We start from the raw sequence: 24,213 nt of genomic DNA on the forward strand, positions 1-24,213 counted from the left end.
AGCAGATGTTGCTGTGGAAACTTCCCAGGCCAGTTGTGTAGACTGGTCCTCTGCCAAAAGCAGATTCCTGGTCTAGGATGGGCACGGAGCTGCCTGCCATGTCAGGAATGATATTCTGCCAAATTGTTCAAATGGAAAAGATGTCTAATATTGCCTGGATCCACACAAGGAAGGATTTGAGAAATGATCTAGAAGAAAATCTTCATGGACAGAAATAGATAACACTGAATGATTGTCATCTGTGAACAGATCATAGTTCTGCTACACAGTTCTAAATACAGAATGTATGACTATCTTCAATTGATATCTGAAGGGAACTCAGCAGCCGGGCAATCAGATGAAATGATTTCTTTTTTACTGTTTGGTTGTGGTTAGACATTGGTAAATATTAATTCAAAGCAGACACAAGTTGTATTGTGTGTATAAATGATTACCTAATTTCTTACCTAAGAAAAGCAGCACAGGTGGGTGCAATATTTTGGACAATATTTGGACTAAATAACTGAATATGAAATGAAATATAAAGGGCAATTCTGGCAGTGGATTTGATTGTGTGTATTAGGCCTAATTACTTCGCTTACATTACGATCGTTCGTCGTTCATCGTCCATGGAACTGCAAGGACAGTTGTTCGGGCGATTAAAGACGCACGCTGTACACACTTCAGATTCTCATCTGATAACGGCCCTGAGCCGATTATCAGGCGAGAACCATAGGAAGTGTGTAGGTAGCCTAACACATCTTTTTGCTCAATCCAATTTACAGCAAGACATAGCAATTAAAAGTCCGAAAGTCCTTAACTATGGTGACAATTGTCCAGATGGGGAATTTTCTTGACTTCCTGGGAAAATGTCCTCTCTTCCTGATTGACCCTATATTTGTCCTTGAGCCCATATTACCAGAAGAGCATTGTTCAGTTCTATGGAGAGAGCAAGACAAGCAAGGGGTCCCTCAATGTGCCCCCATTCACAGGAAAGTACAACAGCTGTCTTGACGGCTTTATTCATTGATCTAGCAGGACAGATGGATGTGGGGGGAGCTCTGTACACATGGTAGATTTTTGCCCAAGACAATCGTAATCACAACAATCATCCACTATGTGTACGTAGTCTACAAATATTCAACGATCAATCTACAAAGATTTGGACAAGGGTTTTTCCAACTGTTCTCTTCTTTCTCCAATAACATTTTGGCTTTGGATATAATAAAAATGAAAGTGTTACATAGTGATTAATACTCAGTATACAAGCCGTTTTCCAAAGTGGTATTATTTACCAGCAATAAGAGAATCTTTCCAAACATATCAGCAATGTAGACTCAGGCTGTGTAGAAAGCACAGCTGATCTATCAGGTTGGATGCACATGAGCTGTGTTACTAAATACAGTCTGTTTTCTGCGTACATATCCTTTCAGCATTTGCATCCGCCTTTATTAAAAATGACTTTACGGGCTTGCAGGTCAAGCATATCTAGCGAAGACTTATAATGTGGAAGTCAAGAACAGGGCGGGTCAGGCTCATTATTGGAATGAACTACTGAACTATTTTTCCTCCCAGTCTAGAAAATTCAGCTCTAAATTGTGATCACAGCTCTGAGATCAAAGAAAAACCAATGCGTGTGATTACAATGTGAAAAACCTGTTCAGAGGTCTGAGTTTTATTTTATCCTGAACTTTGTGGTGGAGAACTTTGGAGATCTGAGAGTACAAAAGAAAGATCAGCCCGAGTGTGTAACTTGAAGGCACAACAGGTCAGACCAGTTCTAAGAAAAACATTTCAGCATTGCAGCCTTCTAAAACGCAAACGAAACACTAAACATTATATTTTATTCACTGCTGGGCCTAGAAGAAAAGCCTCAGGTACATCTGCAATAATGAATAAATCCAATTACTTAAGTGAAGTGTATTGGGAGATTTTCAATTCACAGGTGGTAATAAAACTTGTCTTGGTACCTGGAGGTTAATTGTTTCCGTGGCTGAGGGCAAACCATTATTCACTTTGTGGTTTTCAGGAAATAGGATCTTTAGTTTGGGCCAGACTTCTTGCCAAACCCACAGGACACCTGTACGGACCATAGATAAGTGGGGAAACTAAATTCTGCTTTGTGTAATTTCCATGGAGGATTAGGTAAAATACCACGATGCATTGTAGTTAATGGGCAAGGAGGTTTTCTAGGGCTAGTAAAGAAAGCTGTTATAAAAAAGCATAGAAAGCTATAAGAGAAAAAAAAATCATGGTTCAATAAGCCTTCAAGCTGTAACTGGTATTATTTTTTTAAATGCATGGTATTTCCCTTAAATTGTTAACCAGAAGCATATATCATAGACTTTATCAGGCCATGATTACATTTGGTCAATGTGTCACAGAATTTCCTGCTCAATTACTACAGGCAGGGGATCTGTCATTCAGCAATGGGAGTGAAACGCGTTATCATTAACAGTAAATGTAATGGACCATTATGATTGATGACTTATGATGCATGTCAATTCATCATGATGCAGGTAAATGCATCTCGGCATGCTTCAACATGTGTTAATGTATGTCATAATGCATGCAATATTCAATATAAAGTGCATTGCACATAAAAAATCCTAAAAAAACACTTTACATGTGTCAGGTGGGAAGACGCAAAAGTGTCTTTCTGTTGAATTGACTGTACTGCAGACTATTTCATTTTGCTTCCATTTACCTAGTCCAAATGGCTGGCCTCAGGGTATTATTAAACAGGATTTATATAGTGCCAACCATATTACGCAGGGTTGTACACTAAATAGGTTGACAACAGATCCACCACTTACTCAAAAATGCCTTTCCTTTTACCATTTCTATAAGCTAATTGGACACAGAGCTATTGGACACCCAAAGTTGCTCTATATGTAACAAAAAAAAAAAGCATAAGGATAAAGGAGTGAACATTTTTGTACTACCTGAAAATAATGAAAGATATAAATGTGCCTTTGTAATAAGTATGAAGTGGCCCAATATTTGTGGCGGGGGGGACTAAAGACCCTATTGCTTTGGTTCCTTACATTGGTGCTCAGTGGGAAGGATATCCCTTACAATAATTCTCAGTGGGGGAGTAGGAAAGATGTCCATAACCAGTGATCAGGTGGAAAATGTCCTCTTACAGATAGCTAAAGTCAGAAACTGTTTATTCCCCCAGGAACCACTAGCAACCTCGGGGGATACTTAAGTTTTCCATCAAACCATGGTTGAGAATAGTTAGGGTAAACTATTCTGTCTGTGCAGCAACCTTTATATTCAGGGTGTTCTCCCCAGCCCCTTTTAGCTAAGCGGACCACCTTTTCAGAGACCACCTGACTGTTTTTGAGAAAGTTGGGTCACAATACAGCGTCTCCCACACACCTACAACTTATTTCCACCAAGGTTAAAAAAAAATCTGGGAAAAATACAGCAGGGTTCTATGTTACACAGCTCAGGCCTCACTGCTGATTCTCACCTTCTCTTTTACTACACAGATACAATTTACAAATGTATTACAGTGCTCATCGCAGCATTATTTTATGCTGGATGGGAAGAAAACAGCCGGGTGGTTGCTGAAAAGTGCTGGGTTGTGCACCTGGCTAAAAGGGGCTGGGAAGAACATTGTACTATTTCCAGCAGGGCAAGGGAGACCAAGAAACAGCTTTCTACTGGTTACGTAACTTTTCCTGCTCGCACCCCTAAATCTAGATCTCAAGTGCTCCTTTTTTTCAAGGAAACTTATTTTTGAAGAAAAAGTTTAGAAGAGAAAAGGGAAATTATATTACTGGGCAGGTAAAATAAGAAAATGGAGTTTCCATATAATTACCCTTTCATAGATTTAAATTCAAAGTATAGCATAGGGAATCATTACATATGTCTCTAAGGTTACAATTATCCTATTTTGTGAGTGATTCATATTGTTAGTCATAACCTGATATTCTAGAAGTTAACAAAAGATCACCTTAGGATATCAAAAGACCTTTATTTTGGCCACAGATTTTTTTTTTTTTTTTAGCAGTGGGTAGGTCATTACAAGAGGATAGTGGGATTGCAAAAGTAAACTCTGGCACATTTATGCCCTCAAGAAACTGAACCTCCAATGGTTTACAAATGGTATACTAAAATTACACACCTGTGCAAATGCTAAAAATTATTCTGCTGAAAATGTCACTAAAAGCATCTGTCACACGAGATGTTGTACTTGTATTTCCTGGAATACTTCCGAGACGGAGACTGCATATGTAGTAGGAAGTTGTTGGAGATGGGGAAAGTATCACAAGGTCACCAAAAGGAAACCCAGATTGTGATATTTACATCCTCTTGGGATCACTACAGGAAATAAATGTAGAGAGAGCCAGAGATAATAAACACATCTAATAGATAGTGTGATGCATCCCCCCTCATTTCCCATGGATACTATCTAGGTAACCTTGAAACAAAACTAGGGAATGCACCAAACCTGTTTCAGAGTTACGGACAATTCACTGTATTTAGTTTATGGAATGGAAACTGCCATTAGATATTTAGGTTTCCATTCATTTCTACTACAAACCAAGATGATCTCTAATGGTTCTAATTGCACTGTAAGAATACATGTAGAGGAAGTGCCAAAAAGTAAATAAGAACTGGAAATTGGCACTAAAGCTGCGTACACACGGCAAATTTTTCTCGCCCGATAATCGGTATCGGCCAATTACCGGGCGAAAATCTGCCGTGTGTCCTGGCGGATCCATGGACGATGGACGACGACCGATCCTAATGAAAGGGAAGGGGAGAGCGCGCAGCAGGGTGCCGCTCCGTCGCTCTCCCCCTCCCCTCTCCATAGAGCATGCAGTCTTTTCTCGTTGGAAAGGATCGTGAAAGATCCTTTCCAACGAGAAAAATTGCAGGTGTGTACGCAGCTTAAGGCAACTGGCACTCCCGAGAATTGGCACAGCCACAATATTATAATATGAACTGACAATTTTATATAATTGGGAAAAGGACAAAGCAAAAAACCTGAATGGTTCACCAGAAAGTGAAGTTTTGAATCAATTAGCCACATTATGAACATTAGTTCTGATTAACCTAAAAGCACCAAGGGACATCACTGTGAGCACAATTTCAATAACAAATGCCGTCATCTCATCTTTGAACCTGGCATTAGATTTGGTCTGGAATCATGCCGAGTTAATAATGCAGTAGACTCGTCAGAAGATGGTTCAGGGGGACTTTCTCAATTATAGTAGAGATATTAACTTGTCCCAGTTGGTCTGACCTAGGGAGATGGTGTAAGGATCCTTATAAAGACTTACTGAGAAGTATTTATATACTGAATATATATACTATATACTAAGAACATTATATTACTATCTTATATTGACTTCCATGATCTCTTTATTCCATAGAGGAGTAAAGTGACATATCTTGAACTTCTAAAGCTATGTGTAAAATCATAAACAAAAAAAGACAAAGGAAAGCTGGGGTTTGTAAAATCGGAATAAAGTTTATATTGTTTTAGGTAAAGATTTGAGTACTTTTTACAATTGTCATCAACAAGTACAATCGTATTAGTGGGTCCTTCCCACTGACTTCATGGGAATTGAGACTATATAGCTATACAGAGGAAACCCTAAGTATACAAGATGTAGATAAACAATGGTATAAACGTCTCGTTTCCCAACGCATTACGCCTATTGGCTTCCTCAGGGGATTCACAGCTATAGCTATGTGTATACAGATGGTAGATATTTGTTGCTGGAACCATTGTTAGTTAATGATTTGTTTCCAGAGACAGCAGAAACGAACAAGCACTGTACAGACAATGCTGTTTATTCTTTGAAGAGGTGAGCAGGAGTTGTCTTGCTTCATTCTCCCCAAAGGAAATATTGGTAGTCACTCGCTGATTGGTTTAGTGATCATGAGACAGCTAGACACTTAATGTTTTGCCTATGACAATTTTAAACGTTCAAAATGTAGCGTCTGTACAAAACTTAAGTATATGGCTCTAATATGGAATCTAAACCTCATGGGCTTTAAACATTTTTACATGTTGGTACCACTTGCTATTGGGCCAAAGAGGAAATCCAGGAACCTAAATGAACAGATTCAGGCTCTTGTATTCTTCATAAAAAAATATAGTGATAATTTCATTCTGCACAATGCTCTATCCTTTGCGTAGCCTACAGCAATAAACTCATATCTGACAACTGCCTAGTACGTAGACGACAAGCAGATCAATATTTTACCAACAGTTGTACTGATTCCCAAGCAGCCTTCCAGTTCTTTATGTACAGACAAGCCTTTGAGCTACATTAGTTAAAATATAACCTCATTTTATATAGTTCAGCTTTAAAATACAATTTGAGAAATTAAGAAACATTGGTTCCATGATAAGACAGAAAGACAATCTTTAGTAATCCAGGCACTTCTTTGCAAAGCAGGTCCTTCACTCTTTCCTTGGCATACAAATACAGGGAATATGACTGTATATGCTATACTGATGGAACAGGAGGTCAAGGAAGCAGTTGGCTAACTCCATACCATTATGTAAATAATCAGTGACATACAAGTGTAAAATAAAAGATTCTTTGTAGAAGTTGGTCTAATTAGGCACATAAAAGCCACTGCTGTGGTTATCCTCTATAGAGGAAGTCTCAATGTATGAAGACGTTCTGTGATTTCCCAGATGCATACTACAAGCAAGTGATTTACTAGTATAGCCATATGCAGCCCAGGAGTTGAAGAAAGTATACCAACATGAGTTATTTCATTGCATATTGCTTTTAAGTCCTGCTAGCCATACACATTGGGTAAAGTTATCCAAAGCTGGCTAGGATACACTTTCATCAGTGAAGCTGGGTAACACCGCAAGCCTGGGATGGATCCGGTCCAGGATTCAAAATATTTGCTAGCAAATAGCAAATAACTTTGAAAAAAATCCATTCCAGGTTTACTGGATCAACCAGCTTCACTGATAAAAGTTTATCCTCTCCAGCCTTGGACAGCTTTAATAAACCAGGTCTATTGACAGGAATGGTTATGCATTACAACAAGAACAATTTCCACTGGCAAAACAACTCTTTCCTTCTGTATGATGAATCCCTACTCTCAGCTATTGGTTTATTTAGGAACACAGAAACCAGTAATTTATCTGCATCAACACATCTACTGTAAAGCGGACCGATCACCAAAATGTTTACATTACATAAAAGGATAGACAACCCCTCATGTAAAGTAAAAATGTTTTGTTTTTTTTCATTTTAACACCCTTTTTTAAGCATGCTTGATCTGTGAGCAGTGAGACCGGCACTCTTTTTCCCCTTTACAGCGGGCTGGGTCATCCAATCAAGCACCTGCACAATGCGAGATTGGGTGATGTAACCAGAACAAGCAAAAAGATGACAGCACCCAGCGCTTCCTCCTCGTCGTGACGAAGGAGGATTTCAGGACGGTGAGATTTTTCTTTTTTTTTAAGTTTAGTTCCGCTTTAGGTAGTGTTAACAATCACACAGATCCATCAACTTTATATTTTTTCAGCTTGCCAAACATTAGGAAAAGCAACACGGAACAAACATACAATGGAAACTTGTTTCCCAATGCACGGTATTTTCCTGTTATGGCACAGTATTAATAGACTTATTGAATAAAGTGTGCTAGGTGTTTACTGTTACTCACTGCAACCACTCAGAATTTGCGCTAGCAACAAATGGATTATGTTTTGCCTTTTTTGGCTTTACAACTCATAGGGGTCTATTGATAAAGCAGTGAATCTGACATTACCTCGTGGAAAATTATTACTGCCAGTGAAACACATACACCTGGTCCTCTGCCAAGGGATATTTTGGGGGAATGTCAGATTCAGTGCTTTAAAAATATACCCCATACAGTTTTATATTCATAAAATATTTGGTTGAGATAGTCTTCTCAGTGTTTTTTTTTCTAATAATACCATTGATGCCCTAAATGATTTAGCAGGGCCTCGCTCTCTATAAAGGGAAGTATGAGTTCCTTATATACTAAGATGATATATCCAGGCTGCATGCAAATCACATTACTCAATACAGGGAAAGAAAAACTCTGTTCCAAAACGGCTCTTAGCTAAGACTTTCACAATAAATGTTGTCATCATTAACAAAAATATTCTTTATCCTGAATATTGTATTTCTGTATCACATTTCTGGAATTTGTTCTTTTAAAATAGTTTAAAAAAATAAAAATAAAAAGATTTGGACTCAACTGACTGGAAAATATGCAGGTTTGGCACTGAAATTGGTCTATTTTGTTACGTTTGTTGGGAAATTCTGCTTACAGTGGATTTGTGTATTTTTATAGCTGCTCTAAATTTTGTATAATTATTACACATTATTATTATTATTTTTACACATTATTTATATACCATAGTCATGTCACTAACTGTCCCTCAAAGGAGCTCACAATGTCCCTAGCTCAGTCATTTGTCTTTAATACAATCTAAGGGCAATTTTGGGGGGAAGTTAATTAACCCAACTGCATGTTTTTGGAATGTGGGAGGCAACCAGAGTACCTGGAGGAAACCCATGCAAACACAGGGAGTACATACAATCTCCTTACAGATAGTGTCCTAGCCCAGATTTGAACCTGAAACCCAGCGCTGCAAAGGCCAGAGTGCTAACCTCTGAAAAGTCTACTAATCAGGTAACTGAGCCATTTTTTTTTGTGCTTTGGCAATAAAATAGTACATCATACCGTTCTACATCAGACACAATTCATAACTACGCAGCCCCCTTGTAACCATTTATGTCCTCATGTACTTCAGTAATAGCTGCATGGCATCTCTCTGGGTAGTAGACAGAAGAAAATGTCTGAATAAACTGTGGTAAATTGGCTACTTGTAGACTATATTAGAAGCTCTTGTGATATTGCAATCCCTTGTGGATTGATTTGACGTCTTCCTCTTAATGATAAAACATAGTGCATAGTGTATAGCTAACCTAAATTATAAATGATCTTAAATATATTGGGTAAAATAGCACAAAGTCAAGGAAAAGCTATTTCTTATTCTAAAATTTTGCTGATTTTATTAAACTGGTCCCAACGTCCAGAAGATTCGATCGGCTCGTGTTCATAAAAAGAAAAGTGTGTTTTATAAGTAGGTAAATATAAGTTTTTCAGGTATACCTATGTGCTGTTTTAGATTTACTATCTGGTTAGAACATGAAAATTAATATCAGATATACGTTTCTTAAACAGAATGCTTTATTCTATAAACTGGGTTGCAATAAAACTTCTTTTGCAATGGCAGAGTATTGTTGGAAAGAGCGAAGTGTTCGGCGAAGCTGCCGGCACGATCATAGGAATTGGCACATATGAATCATTACTGAGCCGTGTCTGGCTAATGCAAATAATTAGGCAGTGTTCTGTATCCAAAGAGACCAAGCTGTGTGAAGCTGACCTCTTGTACACAGAGCATTCACTGGAAAACATGGGAAGGCTTTCATTTCCATTCAGAACCATATGACCTTAGATGAAGTTCACTTTCAGCGACAACTAAATTACAAAAAACAATCACATTCCAAGCAGTCTTGTGAAGTCCTTTATATTCTGCCTATATTAGTACAAAAGACTGTTCAGGGGCTTTTTATAAATGTTTGTCACAAGATTCACCCAACTTTCACAAACAATTTATACATTTTTTTACATTTGATCAAATTAGAAACGGTATGAATCAACTTTCACTTATTTTTTATTTCTCTAATTTAGTTCAGTCTGAAAAATGGAAAATGTGAAAGCTTTTTCATGTATTGGTTTTATATACCTAGTAAATTTTTTTTTATTTCGGTTTTTACAAAGAATATTCTGCAAAACATGAGACAAAATAATCTTACTTAGATGTCAGAATTTAACCAATGTCTTCATATGTAAAAATACATCAAATAAATCATGTTAACACAATCATGCAGTATAAAGTAACATTTTGTTAAATATCCTCCCCTACCCTTTCCATCATTGAGCCCCTTGTTAAAGAACACAGTAAGAAAATTTCTCATTGGCTGATAACGGTCAGGAGTGGGAACTTTACCTGCTGTGTAATTCCCTGACGAATGGTGACAAGCCGGACATTCATACACAGAGACATCTATTGCTCCCTACATTCAAGTAATTTTTAGTGCAAGTATGATTTTTTTTTGTTATTAATATTACTTTTTGGCCTGAAACCTATATTCTTTTTTTTCCCCAAATGTTTTGGGTTTACATGAAAATTCTAATCTGCTCATTGCTTAGAAGGTTGGTACCAGTAGAAAGAACCCATCGGCCAGATTGTTCCTCCTCGCTCCGGCACTCTGGGTTGTGGCTCATGGTGCTGATTGTCCTGCATTGCAGGGAATGATATTAGAACCTGTGATTGAAGCACAGAGCATCTTGGAGTACAGGCTGGGGGGCAAAGGGAGGTTAACCAGTTGTACTATTACAAAAAGCCTGCAGGAACAAAAGTTACAAACAGATATACATGTCTAGTAAATAGTTCTTTATACACATCACTGTTCTGTTCTATGTCCTGTTTGGGGGACCACTGTACACGTCACATTTCCACTTCAGAGGCGGGAATGAGTGTTCGTTTCCATCAAGAATCATCTGATGTGTGCACATAGCTTGAAGGAAGTAAAAGTCCTTTTGCAAAAATGTGCATTTAAAACTTGCAATTAGGGGGAGCTCCACTTCAAGAGCAGTTTTTAATTTTACCTGGATTTAGGCTTTAGATTAGTTTTATGATAATCGTTTGATGTGTAAAATGCTTCCAATCTATGTATTGTATGGTGCATTTAGCTGCTTGCTTGGAGTTTTAAGTTTATGTAATCCCAGGATATTAAGGCAGCTATTTTAACAAGGGCAATTTATTCTAATCTGTAAGTAGTTAGGTTATCTAAAGTAAATATGCCTAAATAGCACTTTTATCTGAAGGGAAATATTTAAATTGGAAATGATCCAGGAACCCTTAAAAAGGAATTTTTGAGAAGCTTGCATTGTGTTCTCCTATTATGTTCTGTTCACAGAGATCCTCTGGCATAAGTAACACTCTTATACTTTAATTTCCACTGCCTATAAGAAACGGTACAACAATCAGGAAGAACCTAGCATTTCCTACAGTTCCGTTCCTGGATTTAAATAATGCTGCCTGCAGGAGGATTAATACAATGAAATTCTTTTCTACTAGACAACTATTTAATTGTAGTGACAAACATTCCAAGGGTAATGGTCACATAAAGGTATGTTGGGAACTTGAGCTTTTGTTGTAACACTGGGAATGACTATGTGATCATACTAAAAATATTGCAATAACCCTTTACCTACAAGAGAAAATCATGTAACAATCTCTAATGTTTTCTTTTTTCTCAACAAAGTGGGAGTTTTAGTTTAAAGCTGAAGTGCCATCATGTTTTAAAGTACTAAAAAAAAGGCTCTTGTGTGACTAAACTTCAGGAACAGTGCAGCTACATTAGGCAATCTTCCCTGCAAGGATCAACCGGGATTTCTCAGACTCTGAAGATGAAACTGTACATGCAGATGCAGTTATAATCAAATGCTGACCCATATATCTTTAGAGACAGGCCATATTTCTACTTTATTATATATATATATTCTGTAGGAGTATGACAACCTACTTCCCTACCAGCATAACATTTCCCCTCACTTTTAAGTTGAGGAAGGTCACATGTCTTCCTGGGTTTCCCAATCCTGTGGGTAACATACAACATGAAAAACATAGCGGAGGAGGCATCAGCTAAAATAATATTTGTTAAAGGGGAAGTACAACTTCCTAGGTCACTCAGCAATTCTGCAGAAATGACTATTAAAATCTATTGCTTTTTTTTTTTTTTTTTTTTTTTAATAATCAGGACGTCCATTTTTTTTTACAGTACTGCAGAATTTGTGTAGAAGCATTTCAAAAACAGAAATATAAATTAATCAGCAATTTAAAAGATGGACACTTAAAGCCCATCAATGGAATGTAAAATGTGAAAAAACCCTTACAATAAAACTATAGTAGGTCCTTTGTACCCACTATGAGGGGATAGCTTCTTATAGGAGCTATATAGTAGATTGTTGCAAAATAAATTATTTTTCATCATTCATGATGCTGTTGGAAAAATAAAGACTGCAGAGTTTTGAAATCTTTCTGAAAAACATTAGACAAGACTTTCAAGAAGTTAAAAGTGTTTGATATCCTCCCAAATGGCAACCCTAACCAGCAGGATCCATTAAAAACAAAAATACACTAAATTCTTCCTGGCCATCTGCAGTCAGAGTCAGACATTGTTATAGTCTCAGAGGGATTCACTACATCTGCACATCCACTAAATTTAGGGACAAGTCATGCAACAATTCATTTTGTAGCAGCGATTTTTTGCAACTGCAGAAGCTCTCTCCTTAAATTTTTTTGTTGATAGAAATAAATTATTGCAGTGTGGGTGCAGTAATTTGTAGGTAGGTTGCTGAATGATATTTTGGAGCAAATAATTGAATCACCAGGTATAGGTTATCCTAAATCTACTCACCTGTATGGGCCCATCTTCAGAGATTTCCAGGGGCATAAAGCAATAATGCAATCAGCTACAGGAGCAACTCCACAGCAGATCCAAATTACCAAAGAGAATAAGCTGTGTACATTAGATTTGTATCATTGGAAAGGATCTTTAACAATCCTTTTCAATGACAAAAGACTGAAAGATGCATGAACGAGCAATGTACATACCATGATGTTCTGCTCCATGGAAAGGGGAGGGGGAGAACGGTGAGGGGCACCCCGCTACGCTCTCCTTCCTTTACTTCCATTGTGGCCATTAATCTTTCCTGAATCCATGAACAGAGTCAGACAGCCGATGTACACATCAGATTCTCACCTTATACCAGCTCTAAGGCGAGAATCAGATGAGAATCATCTCACGTGTGTACGTAGTAAGAGAGATTTGTAGCCAATATAAATCGTTCCTACAAAGTTTCTAGCCTGATATGGCTCTTACTTTACTTGTATGCAGCTCCAGCAATGGGGCTCAGCTTCTCAGATTAGGGGAGGGTTATGCCTGAAACATACACTCTTAACTGTTCTCGTTTACTTCAATTATAATGTGAGGGCTTTGCGGTTATTGAGCAGTGAAATACTTTCTCAACTGTAGAAAAACCACCTGTGTTAACAAGCTCTTATGATTGACAGAAAAGAAAACTATCTAAGCAGTTTCATTTCTGGCCAGAATAAAATATATAATTTCCTAATAAAGGCTCCCATCTGTGCACTTTTCTGCAGGGCATATAACACTTTCGAGCAGGTTAAGAACTTAAAGATGAAGAAATCCCATTCCATAGTCAGTCCCATCTGAAAGCAGGTGGCAGTGAGCAGTGCTAAACCATTCACTGCTGCCCCTATTCATTTTCTATTGGGCTGCCATGGGTGGAAGCTACATGTAGCGTCTACCCAGAGACAGCTGTTCATTGGCACTGTATTCATTTAGCGCCAACATATTACGCAGCACTTGCCAAAGTCCATGTCACTAGCTATCCCTCAAAGGGGCTCAAAATTGAATGTCTCTACCATAGTCATAAGGTAATAACTTATGGTAATAACATAAGGTAACAATATGTATGGTAATGTTTATGTATGTTAATCTTTATTATTCAATATGGTCAATTTTTTTGGGTGGAAGCCAATCAACCCAACATGTTTTGGGATATGGGAGGAAACCAGATTAACCACGCAAACACAGGGGGAACCTGCAATTTCCATGCAGATAGTGTCCTGACTGAGATTCGAACCTGGGACCGAGCGCTGCAAAGCCACAGTGCCAACCTCTAACCCACTGTGCTACCCAATACATGTACTTACATAAATTTTATTACTGATAAAAATAACAATTCTCATATAATATTAAAAAGTCAATTTTAATGAAATCAAATTTATTGTTTCATGATAACAAGAATAATGTGTCCTATGTTGCGAGCAAAGACAATATAAGGTAGTATAAAGATAAACGTTTTATTTGTAGATCATAAATTGATCCAGGAATACGGTAGTTATTTACTTAGCAAATGTTAATGGACAAGATAATACAACTCATATAAAGGCCAATTTCCACTTTATTAACTAGTGGTCTGAAATGATCCTGATAAAAAAATTTTGGCCAGGTTTGCTGTATACTATAAAATGTTGGCAGTTTTCCCAGTACTGCCCAGTATCAGCTTCTAGAAACCATCCATTTGAACTAGGAACTTGGCTGGATTCCCAGGACAAAATACAGATGGCAGAAATGTCAGACACACCTGTGTTCTTGTTTTGCACATTGTGCAATGACTCTAATTTTGCATTCTTCCCGGCAGTCTTCTAAATTGCTACATTCATACACCTTAAAGTAATAAATGCATGGAACATAGAATGGTTACTATACAAAATGTGTTTCACAAATCTTCTGTAGACGTGCATTGTTATGTTGCAACAAGGAACCCTTGTGTGGAAGCAGCGATCCCTTTGCAAAGATCCTACATGTCTCCTGCTGAGCCAGAGCTCTCCAATCAGCAGGAAACATCAGCGTTGCTGATCGTCTGATAGGTCTGAATCAATGAGGGGTATGCTGGACCTCTGCAATGAGACCACTGCTTCCCCACTGAGAGCAAGAGTCCTACTCTGCAGCTGTTGGAAGGGGAAAAGATGTTCTACTCAAGATTGTGGCTGCTTTGGAAAGAACACATACTGAAAGGCATTGAACCCCTTTCCTTTGGTGCACCTGGAATATATTTTAAACATTTTAACCAAGGGTAAACAAACAACGGTTTATGTCAGAACATGCTGCTGTTTGTACCACATAGCCCAGCAAAACTCTGGGGCCATAGAGCTTCGAGTTCTATCAGCATAGTTGCAGAACTACCTAGCATCCCACTGTGTAATGTTTAGCACCTGGGTGACCTGTCAAAAGACCAATACACATTCACATGGGAAAGGGGATGGGATAAACAATTTGCAACTTGCACATTATACCAGTTTCTATATTCAAGAAAAGCAAAGGGCCCCCTTCTACTGTACAGCCACAAGTTACATTAGAAGTTAGAAGACTTTTTTTTATATTCTATGGCTAAATTCAGACTGGAAGCATCAACAGGCATTACTGTGCAGCTCCTGGAGGAAGGCACCCGCTTGACTGCCTATACCACGGCACCGATTCTTAGACAAATCATACACAACCATTCACTGCCCCCATTCATTCCCCATGGGCTGCCACAGGTGAGTTGTTGTTGTACCTTGGGCTACTAGAACATAAAAGGATAATACTTTGCTATGTCCAGGCTGGAGAACAGAGAAAACCACAAATGCTGCTTTAAAATCAACATTTATTAACATACATGATAAGGAAAGTCAGAAGGGCCCTAGGAGATTCATTTATTAAACCCTTAAAAAGGTTTGTTACAGTACTGTATACCAGATTCAGAAACTGCTGCTATTACTTTAACTGATGTTAGGAAGCGTCACCATCACTTTCATTGAAGACTTCTGACACAGGTGCTCAGCTCTGTGATGGGCTCACCATAAATATACCACAACTTACAGATTATTTCTGCTTTTAGCCTTTATTTTTAGCCTTTTAAAGGTCATATCACATGGGCCCACCAGTTGCAATTTGCATACCTCTGAAAAGCTTTAAGCCGCTCCCTTCCACTCAACCCACTTCCTTTTCAGTCAATTTCATGAATTTTATTTTTTATTTTAGAAACTATAGGGACTGTTCTCTGATTAAGAAAAGGGTGAAACATTTAGCTCACTTTTAATAGTATTGATAATCCTTAGTAATGTCGTACGTTGTCTAATAATGGCATTTTCATTTTTTTAACCTAATATTTTATCATTTATTATTATGTGAAATAGACTTCACATACACAGGCATTAATAAATATATTTAGGAAATAATATAAAATATTTGTATACCATACTTGAAAACTTGCAAATTGTATACTATACTTGTTCTGATCACATGACTTTGTTTCACACTATAGGAAAATATAATTCTTTGTGATAATGTGAAGATTTTATATTATGTACACTCAACACTATCACATATATACATTGATGGAGGAGTCCTCCTTTGCTGCAAGCACGTCTGCACTAGGACATATTACCCTATCTGTGTTAGTAACATATTCAATACAGCGTGTTCTACTTCCAATATTCCCTAGTACATAATGAGCAACGTATTTAACCATTTAATAATAACTATGCTTTATACTAAACCGCATGGTACTTCTGGTCTGTCTCCCAGCAACAAATAACAGAAACAGGCAGGGACCAGCAGCAGCTGTAGGTGATGAGTCACATCCTGTAATATCAATATGTCCCAGCATCACAATACTTAGACTTCCTCTTAATGAAGCTTCATATGAGCAGTCTGTGACAGCAAAGTATATGTAAGTCTTCTTTACACAGCACCTGCATGCTGCAATGCAAAATGTTGGAACCAAAATGAACTTGATGCAAGCTGAAAGCAAGGGCGGTTAAGAGATTACACTGGGCTAAGGCAGAAGAGGCAAAAAGGCTGAAATTTCATATAAAATATAAATCTACATAAATAATGACCCAGACAGGTAATCTATGGCTAGCAAGGCAAGCAGAGATATTTATTCAGTTCTATTAATACTGCAGAGAATTGAGTGCTTAAAGTAGACCTATCATTACATATTTAACAATAAATAATAGGGTGGCTTTCTCTTTTTAAAATAAAAAAAGTGTTTTTCAAAGTTTATTTTATTAGTTTTTTCCCTTAATTTTTTGTGAAGATCCCTATCCACGTTTGTCTTTACCGCTGCAAAGGGAAAACCTACAGCCTCCTGGGATATTTGTGTCACTTATACCAGGAAGCTGTGGGCTCCTTCTGCACATGCCTGAGATCGGGCATGCGTCATCAGAAACACACATGCGTAGAGAGATCAGCACCTCTTTTTGTTTACATTTCCAGAAACATACAATACCCGTCTGTGCTCAACCCAGAATTTTTTTTAAACTGGGTGGGAAGAAATTTCAGGCGGGTGGCAGCCCTTGTATTGAGACCCAACTCTTCAGTAACTATCCAAAAACAGCTGGGTGGTTACTGAAAATTGCCGGGTGGTGCACCCAACTAAAAGGGGCTGGGGAGAACTATGCTGATTCTGCACCTGCACAGTGCAAGTTTGCGGGGACAAGAAAAGGAACCTGGAACAAGGCAGGATGAAGACAGCAAGGCTAAATGGAACAATAAATGCCATTGAACGTGAATGAGTGCCAATGGTCACCACTACTGGGACAGGAAGTAAGCAGAATCGTCTCAGTAGGAATGCAGACAGCAATAAGCAAACAGATATTAGTTCTAAAGCCAGCTGAAGTTTCATTTTAATCTAAGTGATTTATTTTGTGATACACAGATCAGATGGTTTTGCTATTTTAGATTTTAATGTAATTAACAATATTATGGTATTTCCTGTTTTTTTTAAGTAAACATTAGCTCACATGATGTCTTGCACTCATTCTCAAAGTAGTCATCCTCAGAGGTCATCTGCCTAACTAACTAACTTTTTTTCCTGTATCCCAGAACACGATTCTGAGCTTTGGGCACAAGGTTTCCTTTATTAGTAATAAAGCTCTGTTGAGCAAAGGTAATACCAACATTGTGACTAATTGTGTTTTTGCAAAGGCGAGGGATGACACTGCAGCCTTCTCAGAAACCACGTCTATTCCTCATTACAAGCAAACTGGTAAAACTCATGTAGTTAAAGCAGACCTAAACTCAAAATTTTACTTTACAGAAAGGGGTGGACATCTCTTTTTATGAAGTGAAAATACTGGGTTTTTTTTAAACTGCAACACCATTAAAAAAAAAAAAAGTTGAAGCACCTCCGCTTTCTGTCTTGGTTGCAGCGGCGATCAACATTGAATGGGAGCGCAGAGCCATCATGGATACATCATGTATCCCGGGAGGCTCTTGGATGCACTTTCCTTCACTGAGGAGAAAGAGATGCTAATCTCACGCATGCCCAGTCAGTAAGATCAGCACTCTTTTTTTCCTTTTTACAGCAGACTATATTACCCGATCTTACACCTGCACAGTGCAAGATTGGGTGACATACCCAGAAGGAGGGCAAAGAACAGAATTAATGATATGTAAATTTTTTTTATTTTTCAGTTTAGTTCTGCTTTAATCAGACACAACATTGTCTGTCCATCATATGGTATGCAAAGGAATATGACAACTTTTATCCAGATATATTTTATTTACATAACACCTGCTGGGCATAGCAGGGATGGAGAAATGTAATCATAATGACTTTCTGCAACATGTCGCTGTGTCATATAAAGGTCCGTATCCTTGTGGTTAGAGATGAGAGGTCACAATACAACGCTGACCCTTACATTCCACATTACACGATAGAATCATTAACTTCTTAAAGTAGATTACATACATGAAAAACAGATACAATGAATATAGTTGCATCAATAATGATCTTTTATCTGCTTAATCTGAATAACGTTCATGTGACTGTCTACATCTAATGCATTGTGAAAGAAACAGGAAGTACTGCATCATTTACGTTTCAGCTGCAATATGTGGTTGTCCTTGTTCCTATGCAGACATGTCAAGCTGAACTCCGCAGAAGCAGCTAAATACAAATAGGTAAAATGTATGTAGAACCATTGTTTTGGCAGCCAAATGGTGTTTATTACTGTTTAGTCCCTCTTACATTTCAGACACCAATGACATCATCGACAGGTCAGTGGCCTCACTGTTCCCCTCTGCAACTAAAAATACAGCTTGGTCAGGGACCGGTCCCTGTTACTCGTCCAATCAAGTAGCAGCAAAAGGCTAATGAAAGTTAGCATGTGTGCAATGCAGTAAAGCTACCTACTGGATATATCTCAACCAAGTCAGTCTAGATTCAGGTTTGTGCACAGTTGTCCCTCAAATTAATTTAGCGATCAGTAAGAGGAGATCAATAAACAGCAGACCGGGACGAATGGTATAGCGTCAGAGGGGAGGACAAAGTGGGGTGAAATAAACAGTGATGTGTGTACAGCACTCGTTTGTTCTCCAGAAGATCATTTTCAACAACAGAAATAGCTCCGTACATAGCTTTGAGTGCAAACCATTAGAGGGAAGACTATATAAAAGAAATGTAAGTACTTGGGGACATATTCCTACAAGTTCACCTGCCTAAAATGTAGCGCAAATTTAGATTGACATTGCTAACTCAGTGTATTGTATTTATGAGTGAACAGCAATGACACCCTAGGTCAAAGAGATGGCAAAAAACTTTTCCTCTCCTCATCTTTATATTGCATGTAGGGTGTGTGTTCTGGAAGATTTTAGCTTACAAGCTTTCTGGCAGGATTTACATTAATAATTTAGTTTGCACTTTTGAAACAGAAATACTAAAACACTATCAGTTTATATCTGCACCAGTGAGGGGTTTACAAGCTGAAAATGAGAAGTATTTGGCAGGTTTCTGGAAAAGGAAATGGGTGTTTTTAATAGAGCTTCATTAAGTATAAAATCTTTATCCGTACCTCTTTGCTTCCTCCAAATGACACAGGTATTCATAGGCTACATTCTGACGCCTCCTCTCATCCATCTCCTCTGCTGTAAGCCTTTCATCGTCCAGCACAGCTGTAGAAATAAGATTGCAGACATTAGGCATCCAACCATGACTGAATATAAAAACTGAAATGAGCAAATCCAGAATACACACAAATAATACGCTCAATGGGGGCTGATGTCTAAAACTGGAAGAGAAGACAAAGCTGTCTTTGTAATAAGGATAAATAATTTGTGTTATCATTTTTCAAAGCAAATTAGAAATTAAAGGAAATATAGACAAGACATTCCGAAAATGCAGATCCCTTGGCTCATCTCATTCTTTGATTATCAATAAGCATGCAAGTCAGGAGTGCTGATTGTTTTTTTTTTACATGAAAACATTGTGTTTAGAGATTTAACAAAATTTGAAAGCTGAACTCTAGGCAAAAACATATGCAAGTTCTTCATGGGGATGAAAACCAATGCAGGGGCTAAAGTCTACCTGCTAGGTGCTTTTGATTCATTCCTAGCAATCAAATTAAATTATCCGATAGAGTGTCTATTTAGATGGCCTGCAATCTGGGTCTTGTTCACTAGTTCTTGTGTTGCATTGTCTTATCTACAGATGGCAGAGAATCATGGGAGGTTACATTTCTCCCCAGTGTGAGAAGACTTGTGAATGCAGCTAAAAACTCTGAATTCACTTTCGCAAATTATTATTTATTAGGGTAAGTGCAATTATTATTATTAGTCTGCATCACTTATACTAGCCATTTATATATTTACTTTAGTTTAATCAAAACTTGTTGTAGGTTCAAGGTTCAACAAGAAAAAGGACAATAAAGGTAAGCATATGTCCGCATGCTCCAAAATAAATTGTCAGATACCTGTACAATGGATCATCTTTTTCTGAACAGACCAATGGAGGTATTTTAGGTCAGTGTTTCCCAACCAGGGTTCTGTGAAAACCTGGGGTTCCTTTGGAGGTTAAGAGGGGGTCCTTGAACAATGAGCAATTTGTACCACTCCGATTAGTTTTGTAAATCTGTACAGGTGACATTCTCGCCAATGACCAACACACTAATGTACTGTGAGCTGTGTATATAATTAAAGCAGGGGTTCCCCAAGACCTGAAATGTATTTCAAGTGTTCCCTCATGGTAAAAAGGTCAAGAAAGGCTGCATTAGATCCTGCACCCCATATCAATGGTCACTCCAAATCAGAAAGTCAGAATTGGTTTCTGATTGATTCAATGAAAACACTTGAATGAACCTGCTAGATTTCATAGGAAAGTCACCTTAGGGCCACGTTAAGAAGTGCCAAAGCAAACTATTTACACAGACATAGAAAAACACATTTACTTTGGTAGAGGAGATGGAACTCTGAATTCTCAAGAAAAATATCAATATAAAATGCTGAAAAAAAAGTCACACATCTCACTTCCTTTCTGTATCTACAACAGAAGCAATGTTTACTTGAACTACAAGAGCTCTGCAAATATTCACCACGTAAATATTAACAAGTAACACAAATCGACTAAATATGAAATAATAACATATAACCGGCATCCAAGTACAGACTTGGATGGACTCGATGATGTTAAGTGAAAGGTAGATCTCAGCTATACATACATATCCTTTAAAGTTGAATTAAACCTAAAAAACAAAAAATGTCATCAGCCAGGCTCTTTATTGTAAAGGAGACATGCTCTGTCTTTTCTGCAATAGCACAGACATATATTATTATTATTATTGCTATTAAACAGTATTTATATAGCAAAAACATATTAAGCACATTAAATAGGCATATGCCGAATTTCCAACTTTTGATAGAATATACCAAATCTTCAGAAAGAGCATGTGCAGCTCATTGTACATTCTCAGCATACCCATGAATGAAGGAACACATGCACATGTGTCATTTTGGCCCGACCAATTGAGATGGATGAAGATCCCATTCACTGAAAAGGACTGGGCGAAGTGTTGAAGAAGCGAGGAGAGGTGGGCTTATTGTTGTACTTACCTCCAGGGTATTTATTCATGGTCATGCACTATAGCAGAGCCCGCCACTGGCATTTAGTCTGCCCAACATACACATGTCAGATGATTCTCGCCTGATAGTTGCCTCAGGGCTGATATTGTACGAGAATCTGGCGTGTGTACAGTGATCGTCGTACGTACAACTGTCCTGGCAGATCCACGGACAACGAACGAGAAATAGTAATGAAAGTGAAGAGGTGGGGTGCGGCACAGACGTTCTCCCTTTCTCCTTAGAACAGAATGGCTCTGTATGTAAAGTGATCGTTCGTGCATCGTAGGGTCTTTTGTTGTTGGAAAGAATCTTTCACAATCCTTTCCAAGACAATTATGTCAACTGTGCACATAGCCTTATTATTTACAGGGTTGTAAAATCAGAAGAAAGGATTGGGTACCTGAAGCTTATTTTGAAGTGCTAATAATTTTCTTTTTCTGGACTGTAGTGAATATGAGATACTAGATGAAGCACTTCATACAGAAGAGTGATGCAATTATTCTTCAAATAAAATTCACAGCAAAGCCATTTTACACTTTTCCTCAATACGATTGTAACTAAAAGCCTAACTGGAACCTAAACTTTTTTTTAGTCTTGATAGACAAGAACGTTAACTGCTATGTTGTGCTTCATCACTTCCTTTATGGTCACCAGAACAGGATATGAGCAAGATCTTTATAACAGGGGCACAGACATCAAATTCTTTTTCTCAGTAAAGCGGGGAAGGGTTAGAAGATCTTTACTGTCAAGTCACTCATGTCACTTTCAGAGAGATCCTTCATACTTCATGCATGATCACTAGGAAGAAAGTTAACAGCAATGTTAAGAATGCAGAATTAGCACAAAGATAATGGTGTATCTGCCAAAGAAGAAAATGGGTTGGGTTTTTTCACCCCAACATCGTTCACCCAAGTTGGACATTGTTGTCCCAATGCAAGAAAAATACAAAACAGCCTTATTTTCATAGTTTTCCCAGTTCATATCAATGCACTGTGCTGAGAGGTTACATTGCTGTGCAGCACTTTGGTACACATGGTACTGCATGCACTATGGTGTAATAAAGTCCTAAAAAGAAATGATTGTGAATTTCACAAGCCCACGTTTGGGCTTTTACTGCATAATTTAACCGAGTACATTTTTATGTAATTTTAGAATTTGTATTAACTTGCTGATTAAGATTTTGATAACTGCACTGTCTATTCAGTTTTGGGGTTTCTGTGTCTGGCAGTCTTCATCTCAGCTTTGTGCAAATAGATAAGTGCACGCTGAAACAAAACTAAATACACATCCCCATTATGCCAGCTTACAGTCGTCTTGTATTAAAGGAACACTGACTGACTGAATCACTTCAGTGCATTCAAATGGCTGGAAAAATATAGCAAAAGTACAGACTTGATAAGAAAAAAAAAGTCATCATACATGAAGGATGATATTTAAATAAGGCTGATAACAATCATACTGTGTAGCTAAAGAAATATATACAGACCACATATTTCCGTCAAGGGATATCCTTTATGTATTCAAGATCTGAACAAAGTGAATATTAGACAGTGTTAAGGGAAGTCTAGAATGAACGGCTTAACCACTGTAAATGGCAAATGAACAATAAAGTACAAGTTACAATACAAGTTTTACAATAGACTCAGCACATGGTTATATTGTATGTTTACATAATCCCTAGAAGGACAAAAGTCTTAGGAATACCTCATATTAATAAAGCTGACTTAAAATTGTGACTGCATTCTAATATATCTCTAACCAAAATAACCAATTTAAAGCAGCAGCCACTTAACAGGAACACAGACAGTTGAACAAGCAATTAGAAAGAACAACAATATAAAGAAATATTTTCACAAACTGCTCCAAAATCCACTACATGTGAACCCCAGCAGACCACACCTGAAAATGAGACCACTAAGGCTATGTACACACGTTAGATTCCTTCCCAACGACAAAAGACTGAAAGTCGCATGAACATATGCTGTACACACAGCCCTGCTCTATGGAGAGGAGGGAGAACGATGGAGCGGCACCCCGCTGTGTTCTCTCCCCTTCACTTATATTACGATCAATCGTCGCTCGTGGATCTGCCAGGATGGATCCAGGAACAACCTTGGACGAGTGCTCCACATACGTCAGATTCTCGTCTGATTCTAGCCCTGAGGCTCTTATTGGACGAGAATCGTTACGTAGGTTTACCAAAATTGTTACCAGTGCCAGCCCCATGTGCCTGCGCAGGAGTTATATCACCCTGGCATGGCCAGTCAATATGGCTGAAGATCGTAGGGAAAAAAGAAGAGAAGAAAAAAGATGATGGCACCTCGCGACAGAATGGGGATAGGTAAGGAGCTTGGGTTTAGTTCTGTTTTAGGGATAATTTCAATCATACAATAAACTGAAGCAGTTTATCACAAGCTCAACTGCACTCCAATCCACTCTATTTCTATCATATGGGTGCAGTTACAAACCATGATGTTTTGTATGCATTGGCATTCCTGTTGAAGTGGTTTGCAGCGTGGAACCTGTATGTGAAATTGTTTCTGGCTGCCCTTGAATCACGCCAGTGTCCATGAGATAGGATCTAGTGATAGGAGTTTAGTCTTTGTTCACTTCACTTGTTTCCTGCTTGTTCCAGGTCAGTTTCTGGCTAGATAGTAAAGCC

General features: G+C 38.1%; 1 protein-coding gene across 1 annotated transcript in view; it reads right to left on the bottom strand.

Annotated features, from left to right (window-relative positions):
- Nucleotides 1-24,213, bottom strand: part of IQGAP1 (IQ motif containing GTPase activating protein 1) — a 110,476-nt gene that overhangs the window by 66,143 nt on the left and 20,120 nt on the right. Inside the window, exon 2 of the mRNA XM_072402478.1 lies at nucleotides 19,511-19,610. Within this exon, the coding sequence (XP_072258579.1) occupies nucleotides 19,511-19,610 (100 nt within the window). The remainder of the gene's footprint in view (nucleotides 1-19,510; nucleotides 19,611-24,213) is intronic.

The sequence above is a fragment of the Pyxicephalus adspersus genome, chromosome 2, assembly GCF_032062135.1.
Source record: "Pyxicephalus adspersus chromosome 2, UCB_Pads_2.0, whole genome shotgun sequence".
NCBI lineage: Eukaryota > Metazoa > Chordata > Amphibia > Anura > Pyxicephalidae > Pyxicephalus > Pyxicephalus adspersus.